Source organism: Trachurus japonicus, chromosome 15 (assembly GCF_045865225.1).
Source record: "Trachurus japonicus isolate A0001 chromosome 15, Traja_1.0".
Taxonomy (NCBI): domain Eukaryota; kingdom Metazoa; phylum Chordata; class Actinopteri; order Carangiformes; family Carangidae; genus Trachurus; species Trachurus japonicus.
This window is the reverse complement of record NC_140921.1, coordinates 22,574,764-22,602,065: the sequence shown is the minus strand read 5'-3', so window position 1 is coordinate 22,602,065 and position 27,302 is coordinate 22,574,764. Positions and strand designations below refer to the sequence as shown.

Below are 27,302 nucleotides of genomic sequence, written 5' to 3'. Positions count from 1 at the left end.
TCCCTAAGCAAGATGAGCTATGGGTGATTTCATTTAGACATCAAACAGAGCTTGTGTACACACATGAATATCATATACTTTTCAAGCCTAAGCATAATTTAAAACCTCCGATCACCCATGAACTGTGCTATTCATATAAATATTCAGCATATTTCTATATGGCCCACAGTTACATTTCCCCTTCCTATCTTCTGTTCTGGATATGGATCCAATGTAGCATCAATGACCACTTGCCTCAGGAGAGTTATAGTGCTTATTCCAGCAGACAGAGTGGGGAGATCACATGGATATCAGTTCCCAGCGGAGCTGTAGCTTTGGCTGCTGTTTAAAGCCTAATCAATGAAAGAAACATGACCCATGACTATCTGTTGTGTACAGGACGACAAGATGTTTCTGGGAAAACTGCATGCTCAGTATGATTCAGAGGAGAGATAATGTGTAGAAGAAAATATCTACACAGATACGGTATCATTTGTGAATGATTTACGGCACTATTAGGCATATACTTTAATGACTACATTTTACACCTGAGCAAATTGTTGGGAAAATGCAGCAGAAGCTCTGTGGATTTCTGCTTGCTGACTACGGAGCTTTGACTGATTTAGCTTCAGGCACAGGCTACCTTCGATGTCCAAAGCCATTAGTGATTCCTGTACTATTAAAGCGCTGCTCCAGGGTACCCATTTCCTTGCATTAATGTCTAACTTTCACCACAGCAAATCAAAGGCTTATTCTAATGCCTCTGCCTACCTTAGTATGCTCCCTAAATAATACAGGTTAGAGGGCTCGGGGGCTTTTGATGGCCAGAACGAAATGGAGAGAGACAGAAACATGCCGGGTTTTTTTTGTTACATTTGAAAGCAGAACAATTTATTATCAAGAACAAGAATATCAAACAAGAGAGAGGAAAAAAAGTTCATCGGTTTCATAAACTTGTTTTCGCTGCAATTTGATCACTTAAACGCTTCCAGCACAGAGAGAATGATTTATTAAGCTTGGAGACTCTTCCATTTAATTTTACACCTCTAGTTACAGTTTCTCACTTCTTTTTTTTGCCTTATTATGTAAATATAACCGCTCTGTGGACACAAGAGATCACAACAGTAGTTATAAAGAGGCTATTCAAAGGGGTTTTCAGTGTCAGTTCTATAAAGTGCTTTATGCCCCCTTTTCTGTCCTCATCACAGAACAGGCGGTGGCTCCTTTTGAGTCCAATTTGCAATCAGGGTTTCTTATTGCCAGTCGAAGGTGCGCTTCACCAGCCTGAAGAAGGTTCGGTTGTGTTCCTGTAGGAAGGAGCGGAGCTGTTGGAGCACGGTGCTGTTGACGGCTGGGTGTGGACGTCCCTTGGACTCATGCAGACATCGCTCTCGACCGTCACTCCGGATGCAGTAGAAGCCCTTGGTCTGGTTGAAGTAGAAGTTGGTGGAAACTATCCTGGGGGGCAAGTTAAGGAATCGCTCCACCTTCTGAAGTTCTGGCAGGGGGTCATGGATCAGAGCATCCCCGTCTACAATGTGAATTTGTTCCAGGGGAAAGTGACGCAGCCAGTTGCGCATGTGGATGTCATAGAGGCTCCTCTGAATCGCCTTGTACCGGATATTTAGGGCTCCGTTGCGCACCAGCAGGTTCTCGATGGCTTGCACCGGCTTGTGGTTCTCCAGCCGGTTGAAATACACCTGGGTGTAGTCGGAGATGACCCGCTCGGCCGGGTCCCGCAGGATCAATAGCAGCTTTATGGAGGAGTTCATGGCGCAGATGCGTTCTGGCGCAAGGGGTGACGTGAAGTAACCTGGAGTCTTCTCCACTGTGATCTGGTGTGGATAAGAGTAGGGCATCAACTCACGGTACCACTCAAAGCCCTTGGCATAGTTCTCATCCCAGTCAAAGAAGTGCACCTCGGTGGCAGCAGCAGCAACCTCAGGGTGGATGTCCAGCATCTCTAGCAGTGCTCTTGTGCCCCCTTTGCGTACCCCAATAATGATACTATGTGGGGCTCTTTTACTAGTTCCCGGGGGTGGAGAGGAGGGCACATCTCCAGAAACATTAGCTGGTAGTCCAGAATCAAGGTCCATGGAGTCCACCGTTATGCCAAATCCTGGCTGGATGAACTCGGGCGGGGCAGCAAATGTCTGGAGAACCAGAAGAAAGGCTGACACCAGAAAACAAGTCATGGCGACAGACTGAAGAGTTGGACACTGGCAGAGACAGATGCTAATACAGTAGACAGTCACTTAGGTGTGGACCTGATCTGTCTCAGGGGTAACGAGAGCAGTGGGAAGTGCAGTCTTTGTCTGCCATCGAATTTGAACTGGTGGAGGTGGAAGAATCATCGGCAGTCCACAGCACATCTGCAGGAGAGAAGAAAGACAAAGAAAAGGCTTTCAGACTTCAGGTGTATAAAGCAGAATGAACACATTGTACTGAAATGACACTTTTCTGATTCCCCAGAAAAAGCAATCCAGCCATAAATACAAACCAGGTCTGTTAAATCTCTATCTTCTCAAAAGGATAATCTCAGTTGGAGTCTCTTTTCATCTCCCCTCTTCTCATCTGCTTTCTCCTCTCACTCTATAGAGTCACTTCCAATTGATACTGTAATTTCTCTGGCTGAAAAACATTTAGCCCGACAGCTCGTTAGAAAATGTGCCTGAGATATGCGAGTGCGCCTGAAGGCCACAAGACGAGGCCAGAAGATGAGGCCAGGGTGCTTTGTCTTCCTTCACCGGGTCAAAACCCAAACCACAGTCAATACACTCAACATGGACCCCTGGGCAATGAAATAAAGGCATTTGGGGGGGGGCGTACAAAGACAAATTTATTGCAGGAAATCAGATGAGTTCCCACTCCTAGGTGACTTTGATTTCCTATACATGCCAAGAAAGATCAATATGAAATGCAGTGAACACAAGGAGACGGATTTACAGCATTAAGGCAGATTTATAATATTACTGAAGAGCCTTTCAGAACCATGGGAAAATCAAGTCTTTTTTTCTCTCTTTTACATAATATTTGCCTTGTTTTCCTTCCGCCAACAGACGCTTGTCAAATGGTTTACCTGCACTAAACCAAGAGAAAATGTGCTAAAATGTCCCTGCGCTCTGTAGCAAGCTGAAATAGCAGAACAACTATTTTTATTTAAATGTCACAGAATTAATTAAAAAAATAAAAGTCTTCAGATTCTTTCATGAGGAAAACAAGCTGGGAAAGCTGTTGCTTACACTGTGCTAGTCAAAACAACTGGGCTGGGCTATGCAAACATCCAGCTTCAACAGCAAAAGGTCATGGTAAGGTAATCTAAACAAACAAAGCTATTCCCTGCATCTGACTAGCAGACACACACATACAGCACCATTCTGGATGCATATTACCTATCATTTGTATTTTATGCTACTGTACTGCACATCACAGACTGTTTTTATACAAATTCAAAACAAGTCTGTGTCTAGCCACATTTAAGTATTTTCTATTCATGATTTGAGGCAAGGCAAGGCAAGGCATTTTTATTTATATAGCGCGTTTCATACTAAGGCAACTCAATGTGTTTTACATAGAGACAAAACATTTAAAAATAACAGCATAAAAGCAAACAATTTTGTTTTTTAGCATCCAGACAATTCCTGCATCACTTTCTATTGATATCACTTATGATACAGGGTAAATCAGGCTACATTTTCAATTCCATGGCTAAGAGAAATTGTGCTGTAAAATGTCAGTTAAACAATAGTAAATAAAAATAATAACATGAAAAAAAGGTATTAAACATAATAAGAATGCCTGTTTGTGAGACACATTCATTATGAATCAATATTAAAGTAATAGGTCATTATTGGAAAACACTTATTTATTGGGCATTTCTTCTTTACTAACCACTCTTTCATTGATTCATACACACATTCTCCAACAAGGATGATACAATGGGGGGCAATTTAAGGTTCAGTATCTTGCCCAAGGACACTTTGAAATGTAGACTGGAGGAGCTGAGTGGCCGACCTGCTCCCCCTGCCGAGCCGCAGTTGCACATATTTGTTTATGAACTGTCTAGTGTGCTAACTGTGAAATTCATGCTCTAAACGGATCATCGATTTCTGTGGCATAAATAAAAATAACTCTGCTTGAATCTGTGCAGTTGAATTGTTTTAGATGACCAACTCTTATTATTATGTCTCAGCTTGCAAAAAAATACTCTACCTCAGGCTCAATTAATCACAGACGTTATCTCTCTAATGAGGAACATAATTACCACTGTGCATTGCACATTTCTACCATGTCACCGGTGGCCTCTTTCTCACCTCACAGAATCTTTCAACCATATAAACTAAGGCTATGACACATGCCCCTGACTCACACTACGATCTGTGGCTTGGGTGTGGGACTGCATCTGTGAGCTGAACGCGGGAGAGCCAACCTGCACTACAGGGCCGGGGGTTGTGCAAGGAGGCACTTATGTGCTGTGACAGCCGCGCCTGCCTGTCAGCATGTCCCTGGCAGAGAGCTGCCAAGTCCAATGCTAACAGCCAGGCCGCCAGACGAGCTTTCTGTCTCATTCAATTCCCCCCACTCCTCTCACAGCACACCACCACCTGGAAGGAGCCATTGTTTCACATTCCACTGGGCATTATTGCTTTATTCAGCACTTGATGTATATCTTTCCAGCTTTTCATTTGGCACATGGAAGCCACGCTATCTTGAAGACCACTTAACCAAGACTATTTCCTCTGCACGCTGTGAGGCCAGTAGAAGGTTACACAATGGGGGAGACTTAAAGCCACGGTGTCACCTGGAAAAAGTACGTATCACTGCTTTTTTTGGTTATGGAGTTTACATATTTTGCTTTTGTGCATTTCTTCCAGATTCCAGGTGCACCATCCTAATCCTGGTGAGCCTGAGGGCGAGGTCCAAATTTCCCTGTAACAACATGTAAGTGCAAATGCAAATGCTATGGACAAGCTGAAAGCAATCTGAAGAGTCTTATGTTATGTCACTCTGCACTAATTGCTGTTATGTCACATTCCTCTGCTCTGCTGCATGTATTATCTCACTATTCAGTCACATACTGATGTATATCACTGTGATTGAACAAACATATAGGTTGGTTGGTTTAACCCTCTGATAAATAAAAGTGTCTCACAACATGGTGCATCTAAATGCCAGACCACTGTTACCATAATAAACACACCACTGTGCCAAAAAACATCAAAAAGTAATTATGGGTCACAATAACCTGCTGCACTGATGACCTGTGGGCTTGATTTTCTTTTCTTTTTTCTCAGAAGACGGCAGGATTCCCATTGCCTCTTAAAGTGGCTTGACATCGGTAATTTATTGCATTTGTGCTTCAGGTTTAGTCAGACTGGGAATGAAGAGGGACAAAGTAGAAAAGCAACCAGGGAGATCTTGAACTCATCATTAGTATAAACGAAGGAGAAGTGAATTCCAGCTTTAGCTCACTCACACTGAGTAAGCGTTATGTGAAACAATAACACTGTAATTGGCCACTAATATGCTCAAAATGTCTTCCTGTCTTGCATGCAGCAAATGTATTTCGAGCCCCTCTTTGACCCTGAGTATGAATAAGTGGGCACTGAACTACTCTATACTTAAACTCCTGACACAAAGCCTTCATATGTGAGATCTGCACTTGGTGACCATTATCTATAGGCTTAAAAAAAACCTGTCTGGCACCAGAGCAGAAACGCTGAGCAGGCAGCACAGCCAACAGACCTCTACTATTCATTACGTTCCTTCAGGATCAGGGGAGGGCTCCACAGGTTCTCAGCACCACAGGGATCCAGGTCCCCACTAATTAACCCAAACAGCCGCCTCTATACATCTAGAAAACAAACCCTCATTCATATTCAGGAGGGCCCCCTGCCATTAACCGTGGTGGGCAGCAGGTATTGTACAGGGCAGCTTTGTTTTTTTAATGGGTGCTCATTAGAGACATTAGTACAAAACAATTACCAATGCAATAAAGCTTGATTACAAAGAGTGGCTTCTGTGCTATTAAATGGATTGATTTCAAGTGAGCAAGTTAAATGTGTTAATCGTTATTACCGTACTATTCCTTTTTTTTTCTTTTTGCGGTCACATACTTAAAGACACACATGCTGCTATGCCAGAGTTTGGAGATTGTTTTGTTTCCACCACGGCCCAGAGACATTAAATGTTATCTGAGTCGGAAGTCAGAGCAGTGACAGACCGTCTTATCTCCTGCCTAGCTGTTTCTTTGCCCCCCCCCCCCCCCCATCTCCGATTCTTGTATCTTCTGTTCCACTGGCTCACAGCATTGTTGGATGATCTCTTGTAAAATGCACTGACCCTTCCCCCCCAAAAAAACTATCACTTGGGATGCAGAGACACACGCACCTTCGTTCTATTTTCTTCTGCACTTTCCCCTTTGCTCCTACTCCTTTTCCTCAGTTATTCTCTTGAACAGGCCCTCAAAAAGCCAGTACAATATATCTCCCACCCACACACATCCAACTGTAACTCTGAAATTGCGCTCCCACATGCTGGATATATTTTAAATTATGAATGCAATTTCATTCACAGTGGGATTACTGGCTCAATTTATTAATTTCTGTTACAACTTACGGCTTTAGTGCCTCACTGAGGATTGCGATGTAATATTTCTTCTCCCTTCCTTGACCTTATTCTTAGATATAGTGATAACTCTTATACAACACAGTCCCCGGATTTATATTTCTCAGGAACTAACATTATTTTATTTTTTAAAACTGTTCATATTCATTTCTGGGGCAAGAGAAGGCCAGAAAAAAAAACCTTAATTCCCTGCCAAGTGTTAAGCATCCACAACACTAAAAATACACTGCATCAGTATGCAAGGGTTTTTAAAGGGACACCTTGAACACTGCTGAGCATTTTAATCCACTCACCAAACTAACTTGACCATGATGTTAAGAAATAATGATTGAGTAGTCCCCATCTATTTAGATTACTGTTATATTACATCCACTTACTGGTGAGTTTATAGGTTGGAGGCTGTGGTGGCTCGAGAACAGAGAGTTGCCACTTTAGATCTCCAGCCTGGTCAATGAAAGTAGGGAATGAGTAATGCTCTCCTTCCTCTGAAAAGCAAAGCAGAGGTGCCCTTGACTGAGGTACCGAAAAGCAAGGCATTTACCCTTCAGCTGCCCTGTGGAGCTATTCAGTGCTGAACAGGAAAAGGCTGCGAGGTCCAAGACCCTGAGCCAGTTTTTCCTGGATAAAGGCTCACAGCTTTAACTACAATGTTTAGCATTAGCCAAAGTTTTTCTTTTTCTTTCTTTTTTTTTAACAATTCAACAGTGTTCAATATGTGAGCAAGTCCTTCTTTCACTTTCTTCAAACTAGCTTGTTAATCAACTAAAGGAGAATATTGTTGACTGGAGAAGTTCAATGTGCTACATTAATACAATTCAATATCTCCACAAACTGCAGCCTCCAAAATAGTTGAATCGACACTGCTCTAAAAGTGAAGATTATAACTGGCATGAAGGTGAGATTGTTTGCAGGACTGTTTAAGCACATTAGTTTCAGTTAGGCGTGCCAAAAGTGAAGAGCGTGTGTCACAGGAATCAGCATCACATAATACTCCCCTCTGGGAGCCCCTGGTGGATAAGCATGTCAATGTAAAAAAATAAATCCAAAAAATGTTCCAAAAGTAATGTTACTACATCATTGGCATTTTTAGACAAATGCTGATACAGCCAATCATACTATTTACATTTAATATATTTCATCTACAACACAATAATTCTTAAAGATGTCCATTTCCTCAGGTCTCTCTTAAATTCAGGGACAAACGTGTGCTCTAATCCTGTTTCCTGTTTAATTTGTCTCAGCTCTCACAGCCACCTCCACCTCTCTTTACAAGAACAACAGATGCCCCCTACCTTCACTCACCGGTCCTCCCCCCTTAACACCTCCCAGCCCATCATTGATCCCTGTTAGAGCCTCATACTTGAAACCACAAATTCCTATCCCACCATTACAGCCCAGACAGCTTGGTCTTCATTCTTGTGGCATCCTTCCGATTCCAGCTATAGAGCTATACATTATTTCTTTGTTCCTGCAGTTGGGTGTTTGGGCTTCAGTTTGTTTTCACATTTATGCTGTGAGAGTGGAAATGTTCTATGTGGGCACTGAAAGTTCAGGTTGAGATAAATTGTGGATATGTTTGATGCATTCATCTGTCTTTGCGACGTTAAAGAACATTTCTCTGCGTCTGCTGGACAATAAAGCTTATTTGAGCCTATTGTACTGATACCGCTAATGGGTCTGCATTATGAATTGGATAGACGATGGAAACCTTGAACAGACTTTCAACCTTGAGTCTGAGAGAAGATCTATGCCATAATTAGGACAGGTGTTATCTAATATTGATACAGACGAGTCTATCTGACACCTCAGCAGCATTTCTCACACCGACACTGCGGATGGAAAGACAACATTCCCTTGTTTTGAGAAGAAATTACACTGCAACTCCTATGGTAAGCAATATTTGGCTATTTTGGGAGCGTATGAGTAAGACAATGACCTAATCCACGCCCACATGTTCACACAGGCATTCATTACGGACTCAGAGAGGGTCTAATCTGTCATTTGCTGGTACACCACATGTGACTCCAGGCACTAATTACAGTGGTTTTTAAGCGGGATCTTCTATACGTTGAGATAAACCCTCACATGATAGTCGTCTTTTCAGCTCCTTTTTCCCCTGCAAAATGGTTCCACGTGCAACGCTGTCTCTTCCAATTTCCAATCCTTCTGCCCACTGCCATCTGTGCCGAAGTCGAACATGAGCCACCCAACCTGAAGAAGGTCTGTGCCTCATAAACAAATATATGTTTATGCTACACTGGCACAATTTGCATGTAAAGCTCCATATCAACAAACAGCATCTCACTTCAATTTACATACATTTTCAGAGGAGAGCCAGCATTGGTTTTTACTGATTTTTGTCAGGGTCACTCTAAACTACACAGAGCCACAAAATGCCATTTCACCACAGCAATGACCCTCCAGTTACCCGGCCTTAGCACACCATAGTTCAACTGACAGTGTCCCCTTAGCAGCCTCTGTTACCTCGCTGCATTCCCCTGGCCCAGGCCTCCTTCAGTTTAGCTTTGACATTTGTCAATGTTCCGAGATTTATTTCAAGCATCAACTGACATTGTCTGGACTCCCAGGAGGCATTTTCGCAGATAAAATTGGCCGACTTGATCATCACCCTTGGATGAGTGGAGGCGACCAATCACAGGGACGCTGACTCACTCAGGGAAGTGTCCCGCGGTCGGTCAGCAACAACAACAGACCATGAGAAGGAATTCAATCAGAGAGTGGCCTGATGATCCTCATTCAGGCTGCCACAACTGATAAAGCACCTATGCTTTCCACAGCGTCAAGATGCCCCCACTGCTGCAGCCTCCTCATCACCAGCACTGAGATAAAGCTAATTCTTCTAAACCAATTTAATGTTCATGTAATTCTTATCATGCTTTTCGCATCAAACCTTTCCTTGCTTCTGCAAAGAGTTTGATCTTCTCTGTGTAAAGTAATTGCTCTACAGTTCATCGAGGGAACTCTCTGAAATGCCGACTTAATCAAAACAAATGCACCAACTTTATTCTCCATCCTTGGGTCGGAGCCTTTGGAAAAAGCCAATGCTGTTCTCCAGTCTCCTAGGCATCCTGCAAACTGCAATATACACATACATTATAGATGAATTACTTCATCAAATAAAAAGCAGGGCATGTTGTAATGAACTGTGAGGATACTCTTAATCTTTGATGAGGCCAATCTGATAAATAGTTTAATGAGAAAATAAAAACGATGTGAAGGCCTGTTGGGTGCTGACAGAGATATCAGAGCTCTGATGAGCAAAGTGCAGAAAAATGCACAATGTTTTCAGACTTTTATGATCTTGTAGCGTTGTTTATTAAACTCCATCGATCTTACAGCTCATGCATAGTGTTAAGTAACACAATGAGAGTAATTCCATTTCAGTCAGTCTTGAGTTATGTTCTGTGCAGGCTGTCCTCCAGGGAAAAGCAATGATACATATTTAGTAAGGTATATGTACACCGGGGGCGTGGTATTTTCTTCATGTTGGTCAGCATTGACTCTCCTTATTATTTCCAAAAAACTACAGCTGGTGTATGCAGTTCTACATAACTTGGAAAACCTTTCTCGCTCTGGCACAACAGCATCCCATTGGAAGGCACACCCCACAGATCTGCCAGCATTTTCCCGCCATCACAAATATGTATTCAGCACAGCAGAACCCGAGGTTTAGTATTTGGACCTTCTTTGATGTGCTGTTTGGCTGCCAAGCGCTGAAGTGATTCAACACCGGGGCTGCAGTTAGTGAGCTGATAATAATGGATTCAACTTAAAAACTGTTTCCCAAAGGGGCGGCGTGTGTTTGCTTGCACGACAAGTTGAAGCATTGTACAGTTAGATTTGTCAGTACTGGTTGCAGTGCTCCCTTGCAGCATACAGTAAACCAAATAAAGAGGCAAAACACTATGTATAGCCACCCTGATGATTACACAGAGTAGAAACAAAGCTGAAACCTGCAACTAAACAATCTAGTGTGACTGACAATCGGAAAAAACAGACTCAGTTAGATGAAGTCGAAGAGCAGCTATCAGCTGACCCTGAGTGAGCATGACCTGTCTATCACCTCGTCAACGCACGGCCTGGATTAGCTCTATTTGTTTGTGCAGTGCGTGTGAATGACAAGTCCGTGGAGCGGGACTGTTTGACAAGCAGATCAGAAACAGGAAAAGGTCTACCAGACACTGACAGAGCCACGCAGAGAAAGACCTTGAACCTGAACTTTCACAGCATCGGCTCCACCTCATCTGCATTAAGTAATTCAAGTTGTTGCCTCACATGCCAGTCATCGATTGTAACTGGATCAGGGAGATCGGCCTGCGTGCATGGGCCAAGGTGGCTTTAGGCATTTATTAGTGCAAGATTTGAAACCTGCTCAGTCATTGTTTCCTATACGTCCACATATTCACAGCATTTCATTAAAGGAGAGGTGCACAAGTTTCTCTTGAAAAAGAGTTCCCATATAGAGAGAGTTTTTGCTTGCATTAAGAGATCTATCCTAATGTGCTTATCTGGAGCTAATATGAGGCTTCAGTGGCCTGAGACAAATCAAGTCAATCTCTCTCTTCTAGTTACAGACTTTAGTACAAACTTTCTTCATTGTGTTTCTCCCTTGAGCTATAAAGAAAAAGAAAAATTTGCACTAAGGAGACTGTGACTGTCAGATATTGACATGTTTAAAAAGGTGTCAATATGTTCATTGTATAAAGTAATATCATGATTCATGATCATTAAAATATTCCAGCCCTTTGAGAAATGAGTTGACATAAGGACATAGGGCTGCAGCTACTGATTTCCATCTCCATTGTCTATTATTCTCTCAAATACTAGGCCCATAATATAGGCCCATCACTAAACACTGAAACGATAGATAGAAACTGTGGCACACACATTCAGGGGACTCTGTTCCTGCCCTGAATTAAGTTCAGTATAGGAGAGGTGTTTAAGGTGCTCAAAGAATAACTTCACCAAGATCTCACACAGAACCCAGAGGTCTACTACTGTGCATAATGCCGCAGAGTACTGATGACAAGAATTTTATTTTAGACTATTGTTGCCAGAAGAAATTATACTGGGTGGTTAAATCCTGACCTGCCTGACTCTGATCACTCTTGATCCAAGAAACATAAAAGAGATGGGACTGGATTCATTTTTTGAGCACCTGTGCTTTATAACACTTTGTTAATTTGCCAACAACACTTCCTGTCATTAAATCACATGTCAATAATCTAACCAATCAGAGTCTGAGGTAGGCTAAATATACCTAGAATGATGGATTCAGGAGGTTACTGTAACTGTTTTTAGAAAAGCACAATTGACATGTACTGTAAATGTAAATAACTCTTGTGTAAACATACATCTCAAAGTTTGGAACCGACATCAATTTTCTCAGATCTGTGACCAACAACCTCTAACAAAAAAAAAAAGAGTCAATTTTCACATCTGAGCACCTGGAAAAAGCAAATTCTTCTTCTTTTTTTATTCAATTAAACAAACTGAGAAAGTTTAAAATTGCACTCTATGTATTCTCAAAACGACCATCAGCGGTCACCAGCTGTGCTCAGCATCATTTGCTGAGCACAGCTGGTGGCACTGGCACCTCGGAGCCACATAAAATCAGTCGCCTCTGAGCTCAACTTTGAGCAACAGCCTTGTAATTTCCTACTTGCAGGGCAAACTAGATTGTAAGAGAAGTGTTTATCTATAATAACAATCTCCAGCTCCATTTCTTGGTGCTGAGTTCTTCAGGGGTCTGCCTGGGCAGAGACGTGTGAGCCATCATTGCTCCACGTGGCCGTCGTAAACTCCATCATTACATTGTTTACTGCATTTGCCTTCGTGCCTCTCCGCACCATTGCTCATAAGTAGCACTGCTGCTGGTCGCCTTACCTCTCCTGCTAAATTCCCCACCCTTGCCTGACAGGAGATGAAAACTCTAATGCAAGCTGAGCTTCACATCTGTTTTGAAGCTGAACTTCTAGCACGGCTCTATTTACAGACGTTTTCAAGGAAGGCTAACCACAAGTATTGGCACTCTCTGTTACTTCATACTTTCTCCTCTTGCTCTCGGTTTGAATGCAATCCTACCACACACCTCATGTGTTCAGCCTGCATAGCGAGGAGGGATTTGCCATCAGTTCAAATCACTAGAGCATGCACAAACCAAGATGAGGTGTGGGTTAAAAAAAATCACTTCTGGCTTTCTTTAACTGAATTTAATAGACATGAAAAGGAAAACAGAGCTGTTAAGTGAGGTACATGCGGAGAACTCAAACTCATTTAAATGGCTGAAAAGACCTGTCTGAGACTTAATGACAATATCCGTGCATGTGCGAGCTCTGGGTATGTGACAGAATCAGGTTAAGAAGATAGAAGGAATAAAACATCATGTCATTTCAGCAGGGTGACTTTCATAGCAGAGCAGAGCCTTGTCTCTGCTAGTGTGATGGTAAACCCACAAGCTAATGTTAGAGCCCTGGTACAGCTTATGAATATTTAATATAATTTTTTATTTCTCCCCTCCAAAAAAAAAAAAGAAAAGAAAAAGAAAGAAAGAAAAAGAGCACTAGCATGCTGTATTTTATCCTTTTAAAATCACCATGCTGCATACTGAAATGAAGCCCAGGCCAAAGATTAATCAACTTCAAGTATGAGACAAGTCTTATCAGAACTACATAACAACTTATAGTAAGAGGACTTCTCACTGTCAATTTCATCTGTGCCCTCTTGTTGCAACGCTCTTCATGAATAAGTCATCAAGTCCCCCACACTATTCCCCCTTGGCTTATTGCTCGTTCCACCGCCTCCATGGTCCTGCAAAACCTACTGAAGTGTTTATGGGAGATAAGAGGCAAAGGAGGTCGCAGGCCCAATAACTCCTTTTATCACCCCACGTTCTGCAGCGAGGGCCGTTTTTATGGGGGAATTTGCTGAAGACGAATTCTTAATTAGAGAAGTTTGTGGACCCAGCATCGCAGGGCCTAATGGGAGAATAAAAGGAATCAGAGAGAGGGTGTATGCAGGATTGTTCATTGGTTGCTTTGTTGCCGTGTCTTAGAACAAAGATCAGGAAGCAGCCTTGTGTACTCAAAAGCAATATCATAGGAAAAACGGGGTCTTATGAGGCTTGTTTGGTTATAGGTGTGAATGCTGTGTTTGTCTAGACAAGTTTGAGTCCTTTAGAAATTAGTTCAGGTTATTGATTTTCTCTGGGGCTCATCCTTATTAAAGGAGTCTACCCTGTCAATAGAATCACAGCCTCAGCCATTAAGGTGAGTTGATTCTATTTCCCATTATTGTAAATTCCTGCCCAAGAGACTTAAATGGCTTAGACTAATAGGAAATGCAATGTTTTGTCTTCCCGGCTTTATCTTGTTAGTCAAAAAGTTTGACAAAATATAAAAGAGAACTTTGAATTTTCTGCAGTTCTAACATCAATGACTCAGAAAGAACAAAGGAGGCCTGAGAAATCTGAGAAACTCTGTCATGAAATATAAAGTTTCTCTATTTGAATTTGTTTACAAAATGTTCCTTGTTCAGTACAGTCTAATAAATAAATACTTGGGTACAATACTTTTACTCCAATATACTTCAAAACAAATATTGGACTTTTGACTTCATTAAATAAATGTTATTTTGTAAAATATATCAGACCATACACTGAGGTCATCACAAAACACCAATCACAGCCCACTCCTACGCGGTCAGTCATGAGTTTGAACAGCTCAGTTTGAACCTGTCAGTGTCGTAATGATGCTACGTTAGATGAAGATGAGTCACAAGAGGCCAAGTCTTTATCTGAGGCATTGAACGTCATTGCAACGTCTAATTTGAGAAAGCAGGTTGAGATACACTATATTTAACTTGAGGTAAATGTCCACACAGCTTGTAGTAGTTGGCTGTTTATGGTAATTTTCACAGCCTTTGGAATGTTTATTTTTTTTGAAAAATGATTGAAGAGCACTGACTTCGTCTATGATCCTTTCAAGCACTGATAATGTGTTTTATCTTCATTCTGTATTGAGTCGTCTCATTAATTGATTGAGCACGATCCAATCAAGCTGGTGTCTATATGCAGAAAATCTCAGTCCATGTCCGTGTGACCCGATAAAGATGACACGATGCCTTTTTTTATTCCAATTAAAACACGCTCCGAGGCCAGTGTGAGCTACAGTTCAGTGTGTGTCATATTCTGTAAGCATTAAATCTTGTCACATTATGTTGTGATATCATCAAGAGCCACCTTTGACAAATATGAACGGGCTGGGAACTATAGCTCAAATTTTAATTTCCTGTGTGAATCCTGTGTTCCCAGTCGCCTGCATATTCAACTGAGGGAAAAAAAAAAAAGAGAGAAAAATTAATTACACTTTTTTTCCCAGACCGGGGGAGAGGGGATCTCATCCTTGATTGCATAATTTTAAAACTCCATAATTATCTCAACTCCATAGCAACAATGAAGCAAGGCTGGATACACGGGTTACATTTTCTCCAGCGGACTCATCTAAGCCGGAGCAAAGGCTCGGAGACTGCCTCCACTTAATCTAGCTTGAAAACAAGGGCGAAGAAAACAAGACACGGTGCAGTTTCTGAGGTTAGCCCAACTAAATTTAGCAAACACTGAAACAATGGAACATCAGTGGAGAAGTGTGATGCAATCCTCTCTCTTCCTCGCTCATCAACGCCTCCTGTAAAGCCTAGATTAACCATCTTTCACTTCATTGAGATGGAGGATTGTTTTGGGGTTTGCCTGATTATATCTGTCTCGAGCACACACCATGCTTCTATTGGTATTTAACAAAGATTAGCTTTAAATTGATGATTAACCTTTGTAATCCTGCGTGCATATTGAAAATGGCTTGCTTGTCTTTACCACAGCCGCACAAAAGCAGAGGCTGCATTATCGTTCAGGGAAAATTGAGGCTCTGAAAGCAAATGAGGCAGTGTTATCTGCCTGGTGCTTGGCTGGATAATGAAGACGAATCTTCAGACTAGAGAGCCATCTCATAATGAATCCAAACAGATGACTTCTTTTGCGTTCTTAGCGCGCATCTTTTAATAAAACTTCACTGTGACCCTGACAAGCTACCGCCATCCTTATCTTGCAAAGAAGCGGAATTTACTGGTCGCTGTCATTGTTTAGACGGCTGTATTAGAGAGTAATCAGACATTAAATGAGTCATTTCTCCATATTTAACTCCAACTGGGAACGTAATGGTTTAATTTGCTGGGCAATGAGTTTTCCCATGTGGAGGGCTCCTTGCATTAAATCACAGGCCAGACCGCATCTGTTGATCCGGAAATCCTCTACGCACACATACAGCAGCACAGACGTCACAGTTAACAGTGCTTCCCAAGTGGCTTCACCAACCTAAAGACAAACTCAAACACACCACAGCATACCAGTCAAGATCCTTGAAGAAAGAAAATATATGAAAACGGTGATTGTGTGATTTTTCCTCAGGCTTTTACCAAACAAGCTTTTTTCCTTACACTGGAGAATATCACAAGCATCTCTGTTGCACTACAAAACTTAATTTGGGTTGTGCTGTGATATAATTCAGCTTTAGCAAAACATTATAAATAATAATGCAGCTTCTAGGATTTGGATATTGCAATAATTCCAATAATAAATCAGCGATTCATTGGTATCTTTGCTTAAAACAACAAACAAAATACTGATGATTAATGTTCTGCTCATATAATAATGGTCAACCTTTTATTCCAGCTCATCAACTTCTTTTCAAAGCTATAAAGCGCAGTAACCTGAGCTCACCTCCAGTGCCATCGTGGACAACAGCCAAAACTGACTTTGTACTTTTACAGTGTGATGAAATGAGGATGGTATATTATTCTTTGAAACCTTGGAAGCTGACATCAAATGCCATAGCTAATATCTACTGTGCTCCAGACATCTGGAGAAGATCATGGCCCACAACTTGAAATCCAATTGCAGTTTATTAAGGGGATGTGATGTAAAAAGGAAGCGGTGTGATGAAAACTCATTGCAAAGGTGAGGGTCAATTTCTGTTCTGGTTTTTTATTGGGGCTCACTAGCCCTGAGGTAGCCCTGAGTTATCCTGTTAACTAGGACACATTCATGCTTTAAACCAACTAAACCATCTGATCAACACATGATGAAAAACTGTGAAAACTACACTCCAAAATCTGTTAACAAAACTCAGCCCTGTGTAAGAGCTTGGTATGGATGTGTAAGATAAATACTGCATTTGTCAGCTCCCAATGCCCATACTCCCATGATGGAATATACCCACATACAGTTAATTAGGCATATCTTTTGCATGCGTGTCATGAAATATTCACCTGACAGTAAAATGCAGACTAGTAAGTGGGTTAATTTATAATTACACATCAATATTGAAACACAGATTTGGACAAGATGCATTGCAAATGACTCATCTCCTCTTACTTTAACATACTGACAAGGAGAGAAATCCAGCTTTTCAAATACAAATCATTTCCAAATCATTTCAGGCTGTCTATTACTGGCATTTGCTTGAATCTCATTCATACGATAATGCAACTCTGTTTTTTTCTGCCTGGATAATAAAAACTATCAACAAAAATGCTAATAATTATCCTCTTAGGCCCAAATTATCACTGCTCATGCTTATTAAGTGATCAAACAATGAACTTAATGATAAACATGTTGAACATCAGCTGTACACGTACAGTAGATTTGTGGGAACAACAAATTATGTAATTACAAGATTAACATCAGTACACAAACATTGTATCAACTGAGATGGAAAAGTTAAACAAATATGGGAAAACGGACATGGATAAATTAAAAAGTTAATCTGAGTATCGTATTTCCAACATTTTACTAAGCTTTAGCTCCTTGGTGCCATGGTAGATAGATGCTGATTATATCTTTAAACCCCCATGAATGATACTGAGACTCTTTTCTGTTCTAATCTTTAATGTTTATTAGCTTTATATTGCTGTGATGCCACAGATTAGGGTGGTAACAAGATGTCGTCAATCAAAGCAGGTTTTGAAGCTCAGAGTGGGCTGCTCCACTGTTGCTATCTTGGCAGTGCCTAAGGCATGGACAAACCAACACTGTGCAAAGAGATGGGGTTTGTGGAGCTAAGACACTCAAAATAACTCACCCTCAATTAAACAGATTTTTAAAGCTGCTATGTATGCGAGGCTTGTTTCCATGGATAAATTATAGTCACATTAGCTTGCAACTTTAGCAAAGTTTGTGTAATCAAGTGAGGTCATTGGTCAGAAGACTGCCAGCTACTCCCTCCAGATTTGGAGGAGTACTGATTGCAGGGAATGTGGTGACGGAGGAAGCAAGATCAAACAAGGGGTTATGGGAGATGGGGTCTTAATCTAGAATCAGGTCTGTTATTGTTGTCTGTACTGTGCATATTTCCACATCAGTGGATAATTATTAATATTAAAATGATTACATCCATGTTCAGCTAGTGTTTAACTATTTGTGCTGTCAGTGACAGTATCACATTAGAACAAGTTGATGACTTATTCTGTATTATTATTATATTATCATTGGAACCTGTTAATGTTTTAAGTAATATATGTTGAATTATTTTAATTCATGTAAATTCTTGTAGATTTGGTTTTGCAATTACTTATTTAATCCATTGAATCTTTAAGTTTTAATATAATTTGCAGTCACACTGGCCATGGAAATAGTAGGCCCCGCCCTGGTGCAGACACTAACATTGGTATCTTTATATACCCAGTACTCCCCAGCTGGGGTGCTGCCTGCTTCTGATGAAGATTTCCCCGGGGTCTGGTGTCAGTAACACATTCAGCCCCAAAGAACCACCACCAACAAGTTAGGGCAGCTTGTGCTTGGTCTGGGAGCCAAAAACCCAGGGAAAAAAGTCTGCAGAGCACTGACAGCTCTGCTGCTTGTTAAGCCCATTGCAGCCTATGGTAATAATTGGACTGATCTACACATCATCCACTCTATTGTGGCTGAACGGGAGAAGGACAACATTTAGAGGTAAAAACAACAATAGAAGGGAGGGAGATCTGTCCCACCCACTCATAATGCCCCTGCTTTTAAGGCTGCACTTAGTTGCACTGCAATATATTAGAGCAGCAACTATCAATTATTTTACAATTTTCAATTCATCTACTGATTATTTTTTACCAAATACTTATCAATTTTCGGTCAGTTTCTACAAACCCTAAATTGCTTTTTGTCCAGCCAACACAATAGTCAACCTCATATCATTGAGCTGTGTAAATATTTGTTACCAATTAATTCAATCAACAACAATGTAATTTATCATCGAGGAGTTGCTTTGCAGGATGGTGCTCATGACAGGGCATGAGTTTAAAGGTAAACAATGCAAGTTGGTCGCTTTTTTTCTTTACAGAGCTCCCCCTACAGTTTCAGAGTGGCTACCCCCCACCCCCCCCATGTGCATTTGTTTTCAAGGAAGCCAGCCAGAAGGCAATCCATGGAGTGGTGTCTACCGTGGTGGGTATCATTGACAAGAGATTACAGATTACAGGGCGTGTTTGTGTCGTTGAGCCGTAAAGCAGTCCATGTTTCTCATGAGACAAGATCTGGGACACCGGGTCAGAGACACTGATCTTGCCAGGTTGGTTTTCGGCCAAGAGACGCTAGGTGGAAGGCAGAGAGCCTCTATTCTCCCCATGACTATTAACGTAACCATCACAATTACTCCGGAGCTTTTCAAGGGGAGGAGGGTAATTTTTGACAACCAGTGTATGCAGGAAGTTAAGACCGTGCAAGGGTTAAGGTAAAAAATCTTGCATAGTTCCTTTTTAAATTGCCTGCAGCTCTGTTGAAATCTAGAGGGGCCACTGTTCCACCAAGTTTCAGAAAATGAGTGAGAAGCAGCAATATCCTCTTTCTAAAAGAACCACTGGCATTTATTATGTGACACATGGTTACTATAATGACGGACAGCTGCCGATCACCATCAGCATTGTTAAAACCTAATCATTTTATTATATTACATCTGCAGCGGGGTTTTTTTTTTTTCAAATTCAGAGACAGCTCATGTCAGCTCCCTGCCTATAAGCCAAAGAGGAGAAGAAATATAAGCCTGAGGAAAATCATACTTCAAAGTTCAATTTCAAGTTTCAGATGAGAGGTATTCCCCTTAGAGGTGTGGAAAAGAGATGTGTTCATCTGGGCATTCTCGCTCCAAAAAGACAAACTGTCTCATTCAGCACCATGGACAGCTCTCCTGCACCAGAGTCTGTTTTTGCTTCTTTATGAGGCTGGGCCGGTGAAAACAATAGGTGGGCAACTCAAGCTGAGATGCAAACTGGTAGCTCATCCATCCATCCATCCATCCATCCATCCATCCATCCATCCATCCATCCATCCATCCATCCATCCATCCATCCCATAACAAACAAATACCATCCACGTCTAAGGTACAATATTTTTCATTAATTTCTCATGATGTTTCCATAAATCAAATCCATCGTTAAATAATCAAATTTATTTTATTTCTTTTTCCATTTTTGTATTTACTCCTTTTGATTAGCTTCAATATTATTTCAGATTTCATTTAACCACACAGTTTCCCAACTGTTAAGTTGTTCTAAATGTAAATGCAAAGCTAACTGATCAATGACTTCATTAAATGAAAGTATGTGTAGTGGTGAGCATGGTGTTTCTTCAAATCAAACTCTGTAAATGTTAAATTAAACATACTGCACAAGTTATTATTAGCAGTTGGTTCTTAACACTAAGAAAGTGTAAGTTGACATACTGAAGGTGAGAGTAGTATTTTACTCTATGTGGGATTAGTGCGTAACTCTTTCAAACCCTGAAAAGGATTAAAAGAACATTTGAAGTAAAATTAAGAAATTTAATTAAAGTAGAAAAAAACGTACTACCTCAGTTGAGCAACAATCGCATCTTCCTGTCACACTGTCCATGTGGACTAAACGGTAAACACTGTCACAATACAGGCTTTACACCACATAGCCAAATACAACTGACAGACATGCTCACAGAAATCCTAAACTGCATTTACGGAGTCAAACAGAGTATTTAATTCCTTATGGTGATAAATCCAGGCAAATCCCAATGTTCCTCACCCCTCTCATCACAGGTCTGCTATAGATCTGTTTGCGGCTGGCAGCGAGAGACAGAGGTTGACTCTGGAGGCGGGCTGCAGGCTGCACACCCAATCAGAACTCAAAAATAATTTAAGTATTTTCAGCACTATTCTCCCTGAACCAAAAGATTTTTAACATTATAGATGTAGTAGCACTGGGAGCCCACATACCTCAGCCCTGCACAGCCTGTTATGCTGCAATGTTTCAGCCTTTGTCAGTAAGCACGAGACATCCGAGCAGAAAGCCTCCTCTAGAGACTTACCCCAGTCCTTGTTACATATTTACTGTAAACAGTACATCTACTTGTAAAATACCTGTTGAACAGTTTCTACTGCAACAAGATGCTCAGCTGTGTTTTAAAACTTAACAGGGACTAAAAGGTTTGATCTGAAGGACACCGTGAGGTCGTTCCCATCTTCTGTGTAGTTGATTTGGAAATCAAAGCACAGATTGTCTGCGCTGACTTTGTTAGGTGCCTGACCTTCCCACAATAAACCCAAATCAATGTCTCTCGAGATCAAATTTCATATTTTGACAAACCCCAGATCTTCGCCTTTGGAACAAATGTCAAATGTTGCTTCTGGTGGTGGCAAGGCCGCAAGCAAGAAGACCGACCAACGTTTGACATTTTGTTCTCATGAGTATTCATCTGCTCCTGCAATATTACAACCAGTGCTGTGTAAAGAAGAGGGGAAGCAGACAAGAGAGGGAAATGGCTGCAGTTACCTCACAAGCTGAATAAACGTTGAACAACCTGTGGTCCTTCTCCAAACAACAGACAAATATTTGCTCTTTTTTTTTTTTTTTTTTTTAAACGAGTGATCTGGCCTCATTTCATTAAACTGCTGCTTAAATATTCAGGCCAGCAGACAGATGAGCAACACATTTCACAAACAGACATCTCATATCACTATCTGTTACTTTCTCTTCCTCAGCCTCACAAAACAGCACACACCCACACAAAATAAATTGATACATATGGCAGCAGAGAGGCATCTGAATCAAAACAAACCTCACTCCACATGACGGGGTCGCGATCTCTCCGAGGCGGCAGATACTATTTATCTGACGACTATGACAAGACATGGGTGTGAAATGAAAAAAAAAAAAAAAAAAAGGATGTATGATACACAGTCACCAATAATGAGAGATGTGGCTGCCTCATCTGAGACAGGCAGAGAACAAAGGTAATGAATAAATAACTTATCCCGTCATCAAGTGGAATGATAAATCTACTTCATAACACTTGGCGATGATGGCGGCGTTGGGCTTTCTTGAACCTCTTGATGAAAAAGTGGCCCGTGAAACGCGCTCACTAGAAGGTGTCAGTGCCCTGCTCTCACTCCTCTTTCACACACTCCTACCCTGTCCCATTATTTCAGAGAGGCAGTAAATTAAACAGGAAAAAGCCTGTTGTCTGATTCTGTCATCAGTTTCTACATGCCTTTAATAAGGCTTTCCCAAAGGCTGGGTTCAGGCTCGGAGGCTTTTGATGATGAAGACGCAGCTCCCCAGTTCCTGGCTGTGACAGTTTTCGAAGCTGCCTTTTTTAATACGGCGCCGTCGGTGCACATGGTAGGATGCAACCCCTGAGATATGGCACACAGCATATGGACCAAGGTGGCTCTGTGCACCGCTGCCTGCTGCACACTCATGAATTATGGAATTCGGCACAAATATGCAAATCTGGGCATTAGCCTAGTTATGCCCCTGTACTGTAAGTTACAGTGACTTATCTATTATGTATGAACCAAGGATTGGAGTGAAGAGGTCCTGGCAGCGAGCTTCACGGCCCTCAGTTGCTCACTTTCACACCATGAAAGAGTATGAATAGCAGGGGGGAGGTAGCTCCAAACATTCACTTTCTGCAGCTTCGCATCTCCGTAGACTCGGGAGAATTAGAGTTTGCCTCCACGCTCAATTGCCAAGCTACTTAAAATAACAATGCCTTCCACAGGATTTGGAATCCTGAGAGATACGTAGGGAATAAGCATGAAGTTGTTGCTAATCCTCTAATTTCCCCCCACAAGGCTGATATGAAATGCTACTCTGATCAGTAATCAGTCCATGGGGGAGCCAGAGAGGGGACCCAGCCAACTCCACAGGCGCGCACACACACACACACACACACACACACACATGTACACAAAAATCAGCCTCCGTATGACATTATCACAATGCATGATGAGTGATTGTACTCGGCTGACCTAATCACAGCCATGTAAATATCCAAAATCAAGAAGCCAGCGGGACTGAGAGCCCGCTAGGTCAAATGGCTCCATTTTGAAATCATGAACATATTCTGCTCCGGCCGAGGGCATAATGAATTAGTCCTGCTGCGCCGAGATGAACACAGCGATCATTAGCTCGGATCAAAGTCAGTCATCAGGCACATGACAGCTGACAATTTCTATTTAACTGGGTGTAGGGGGAATAATGATACCTGCATGGTCCTCGTCAGTCGCTATGGAAACAAGAGGAAGCCACTCCTTCACACTGTCCCATTGTCACAAGTCCTGCTTGGTTTTAATAGAATATAGAAGTTGAACTGAAATTCCTCTTACTCTCTGTGTCAGGAAATGTATCTCTAATGATACTGCAGCTTTTGCGCCTAATTTACCATTCTGAAAAAAAAAAAGTTATCTTTTTTTAGTGGAATCAGTGTCTAATCCTCTGGGGGAGTGTTTCCATGGCAGTGTCTTACTGACATTTGACAGTCAGCAGTACGTGAGTAAGCACTGCTGGATTAAGATAGTTGATAGGCTACACCAATGTTCTGCCTACACCAGTGCTCCTTCAAAAGCTCTGCCTCCTGAAATTCATAAACCCCCAAGAAATGATAGAATATGGCATGTAAGTGGACTTCTTTCTCACAGCTGAAACAAACAAACTACTGTATATATAACACCTCAGATTTAGTTCATTGTTTGTTTTTGACTACATAAAAAGAAAGGACCACAGGTTTCTCACTAAGCCAACAAAGGAAGGTAACATTAGCTGGCAAAGCATTTTACGTTATGCATCCAACTAAATAAATCTACTGAGACAGCAAACTTGTGTTTGGCTGATTTGTTAAAACTAACATAAAGAATTATATGCAAAGCTTTTTTAATGGGCCTCTCTTGGTTTTACTTTTATTCTTGATCTGACCTTTGACTGTTCCTCGCCGCACCTTCATCAACAGTCTCTTGTCTGAATTGTCCCAATCAATTCCATTCAAAACTCCAAAATAGAAATAAAGACTTGCTCAGATAAACCTTAAATCAGCAATGCCCACCCTCTCTCGCTCCCAATGCCCAAATGCCCACTGTCGAACGTCAGATTTTCCACAGCACACAACGTAAGGTGATATTCACTGAATTCCACAAATTGTTACCCCATCTTGAATATGAGATATTTTTCCCCCTCTTTTCCCCCGGTGTGGTGTTAAAACTCACAACAATGAGGATTCCTGTGACCTCAGCGCTAATATGTGGAGTTCTCAAATCACAGGTGCTACTACACAGCAGCTAACAACTACGCAGCAGCTAACAAGCACAACAACAACATCCCAGCTGGCTGCCTGCCTGTGTGGTTGGTGCAATTAAAGTTACATTACAAACTATTTTTAGTCCGTTCCCACTCAGATATTGCACAAATTAAATTATAACAAAGTGTCAGTTGGAGCTAAATCCACCACCTGAGGCGCAGAAATGTAGAGAGTATAGCTACTATCACTGCAGAAAAATAAATGTGGAAAAAAACAACTCTCATTTCCTCCTTTTTACCAAATAAATACACAAATCAAAACAAATACCGACTATATATATTCTAATTTCTTAGCAAACATGAATTTTAATTTTACTTGGATTTTAATACAGAAATTAAGCCCTTGAGATGGCATCGAGCAGATTGTACAACAGGAAACACTGGTTCTTTCATGAAAGCTCTTTTATCTCCTAATAAGGCAGAGAATCAACCAACAACCCCCAATCACAAAAGAGAAAAAAGTCAGGAATTCATTTGCATTTTTAACCAATATTCCCGTATGCCACAGTTTTCATCCTCTAATTCTACAAACACAAGTTCATCAAATATTAATTCCATTCTCTTGTTAATTTCTATTGCTCCTGATTATGAAAAAAAATAGAAAAAGTTGAGGAAAAGAAAACGCACTTTTGTTTTGTTGTTCCTCTCTTCCACCCCCCCTCTTTGCTCCAGTGGAGCCAACTGGATAAACTCCATCAAACAAACATAATAACAGGAAATTATAGTCAAGAAACAGTTTCTCTCTCCACCACCTCCCTCCTCCTCTCCTCTATCCTTCTCACATGAAACTCTCCACACATTACGCTGTATCATCCGCTGACCCTGTTTATTTGACCAGTCATACATCACGGAGACACTTTGAGTTTTCTTCTGGGATTTAGAAATCATAACACCTCCCTAAACCGCCATTGTCTTCACAGACCCACTCACACTTATTGTCTCCAACTTCACCTTTAACATTTGGTTCAAATTTGAACACAAGTAAAAAAAAAAAAAATCTGTCCCAGTTTAGCTGCAGATGAACAGTGGCCCCATTCATGTTGATTAGTCGGGTATGAAAATAACGAGGGCAACCCCTCTTTCATATTGACCTTTTGACCAATTTAATTTCTCACTACAAGAAGGAGCTTTCAATTTAGATTTTTTTTTGCACTCATGTTCTGTATTTACTCTTTTCAGCATGTCTACCCATTGATTAAAGTGTATCTACATTTTTGCTCACATTTAATTCAATACAGATCTATTACTTTTAAGATTTTTAATACTCTATCTTATCCAATTCTAACAAAAGTATATACTTATGTAAATTTAGAAGATGATCCAAAAGGCTGCCGAGGGCTTGTGAATGCTACCCCTTTACAGTAACTACACAGCATCTCCTGAAGTAATGAGCAGTCCACTCACATAAAGAAACTGTGAGAACATTAACACCCCCACTCCGCTCTCAGGAACATGGTTGCTAAGCGCTGCCTATGACTAAAGACTGCAAAAGCATGAACCTTTTTTAAACACTCACCAATTAAAGCCCACTTTTAGCCATGGGACAGGATGGGGGTGCTGCTGCCGCAGAAAAAAAAAACAGTATGTTTCATTTGAATTTCATCAGAGAACTTATTCCAGTCAAACACTGGCTTATGCCTTTGAGAAATCCTGCAGCTTCAAGCAACGGCTCACATAGGCCAACACCCACATGCTCATAATTAAAGGTGAATTGCACAGCCTGTGGCAATTTGCATCCTGCTGGAGTTTCACAAGGTAAGCCTGATGCCAGATATAGGAGACGTGGTGCAGAGGGAAACACAATAGGAAGCCACATCAAAGCTACATTTAACCAAGACCAGGGTAGTAGCAATTACCATTAGTTGCACACTGCCTGGTGATTAAGTCTGCTGGGTCACTTGAGCAAATACTGGAACATCAGGTAAAAGCCAAACGCAGCTTTCAGCACTGAGAACTGAACTTCTATGAACGTCTGCTTCGCCTTTGTATCAATTTTAAACTTTGAACATTTCAGCCAAAAACTTTCACTGCATTAACATGTTAATGTGAAGTTGAAATTTACACACCACAGCCCAAAAGATTTACAAATGATTTTCTCCTGGGACCTTATCAAGCTAATTTATTGGAGGTAGCATTTTAATTAGTTTGACCAATACTCTATTACAGAGGATTTCAATGTGAACAGCGGGGGGAAAGGCAAAGACACTCGTTTCACATGAATGAGTGATCATGAATGCCAGAGATCCCGTTTGCAGCACGGCGATACGAGATTTACTCGGTTGCTTAATAATTGATAAATTAAACGCCCATAAACTCAAAAAGCATAAAACATCCTTTTTGTCAAGACGCTGGAGATTCAAGTGTTGCATAAAAGCGAGTGTCTGTGTGTGTGTGTGTGTGTGTGTGAGAGAGAGATGGACAGAGAGACAGAGACAGAGACAGACAGAGCTGCAGCAGTGTATTTCACACAAAGTAGAGGAAATCCTTACGGAAAATCTGGTTACCTCGCGCGGGGGCTTCGCTGAGGATCTGAGCGCGCCTCTTGGGTCTGATTTGATCTCAGGAGCGGAGGATGAGGATGATGATGGTGCTGAAGCACGGAGCGCACTTCTGCACACCGCCGGTCCACATACAAGAAAGAATTCGGTCTCTCCTCTTGGCCACTCTCATCACTGATTCATCTGAAAGCAGACACCGGGAGGGGAGGAACGGAGTCCTTGATTATTCAAAGTGGATAACTCGACTCCGTCTCCGGCTCACGCAGGCGAGCCAGTGCAGGCTGTTGAAACGCGGGTAGAGTTGTGCCCGAGCCGCTGCCTTGCGTAGCAGACTGGAGGCAGCGGGGAGGAGCCGTCTGCCGTCAGATGATCAGGGCAAGGTGTTCTCTCTGATACTCTGCAATCCGCAGCCTCACAGAGCTGCAGCTCACTTTAACACTAATCCTATCTAATCATCTACTTACCCTGCCACTTATACTTGTGTGGATATATTGCGTTAGTGACTTCATGAATTATTTCAGCTCAATATAAAAAATCTAC

At 41.5% G+C, this 27,302-nt stretch overlaps 1 protein-coding gene across 3 annotated transcripts; it reads right to left on the bottom strand.

Annotated features, from left to right (window-relative positions):
- Positions 1-869: 869 nt before the first annotated feature.
- Positions 870-27,102, bottom strand: hs3st1l1 (heparan sulfate (glucosamine) 3-O-sulfotransferase 1-like1). 3 transcript variants are annotated; one of them, XM_085800549.1, is made up of 2 exons: positions 26,754-27,102; positions 870-2,351 (listed from the first exon to the last, which is right to left on the bottom strand). In XM_085800549.1, the coding sequence occupies exon 2, from the start codon at positions 2,172-2,174 to the stop codon at positions 1,233-1,235; it is 942 nt and encodes a 313-aa protein (XP_085656675.1). In that variant the 5' UTR covers positions 2,175-2,351; positions 26,754-27,102; the 3' UTR covers positions 870-1,232. The 3 variants fall into 3 exon arrangements, with proteins under 3 accessions (XP_085656675.1, XP_085656673.1, XP_085656676.1); XM_085800547.1 differs by having other exon boundaries at positions 26,769-27,102; XM_085800550.1 differs by lacking the exon at positions 26,754-27,102 and adding an exon at positions 25,781-25,869.
- Positions 27,103-27,302: the final 200 nt, after the last annotated feature.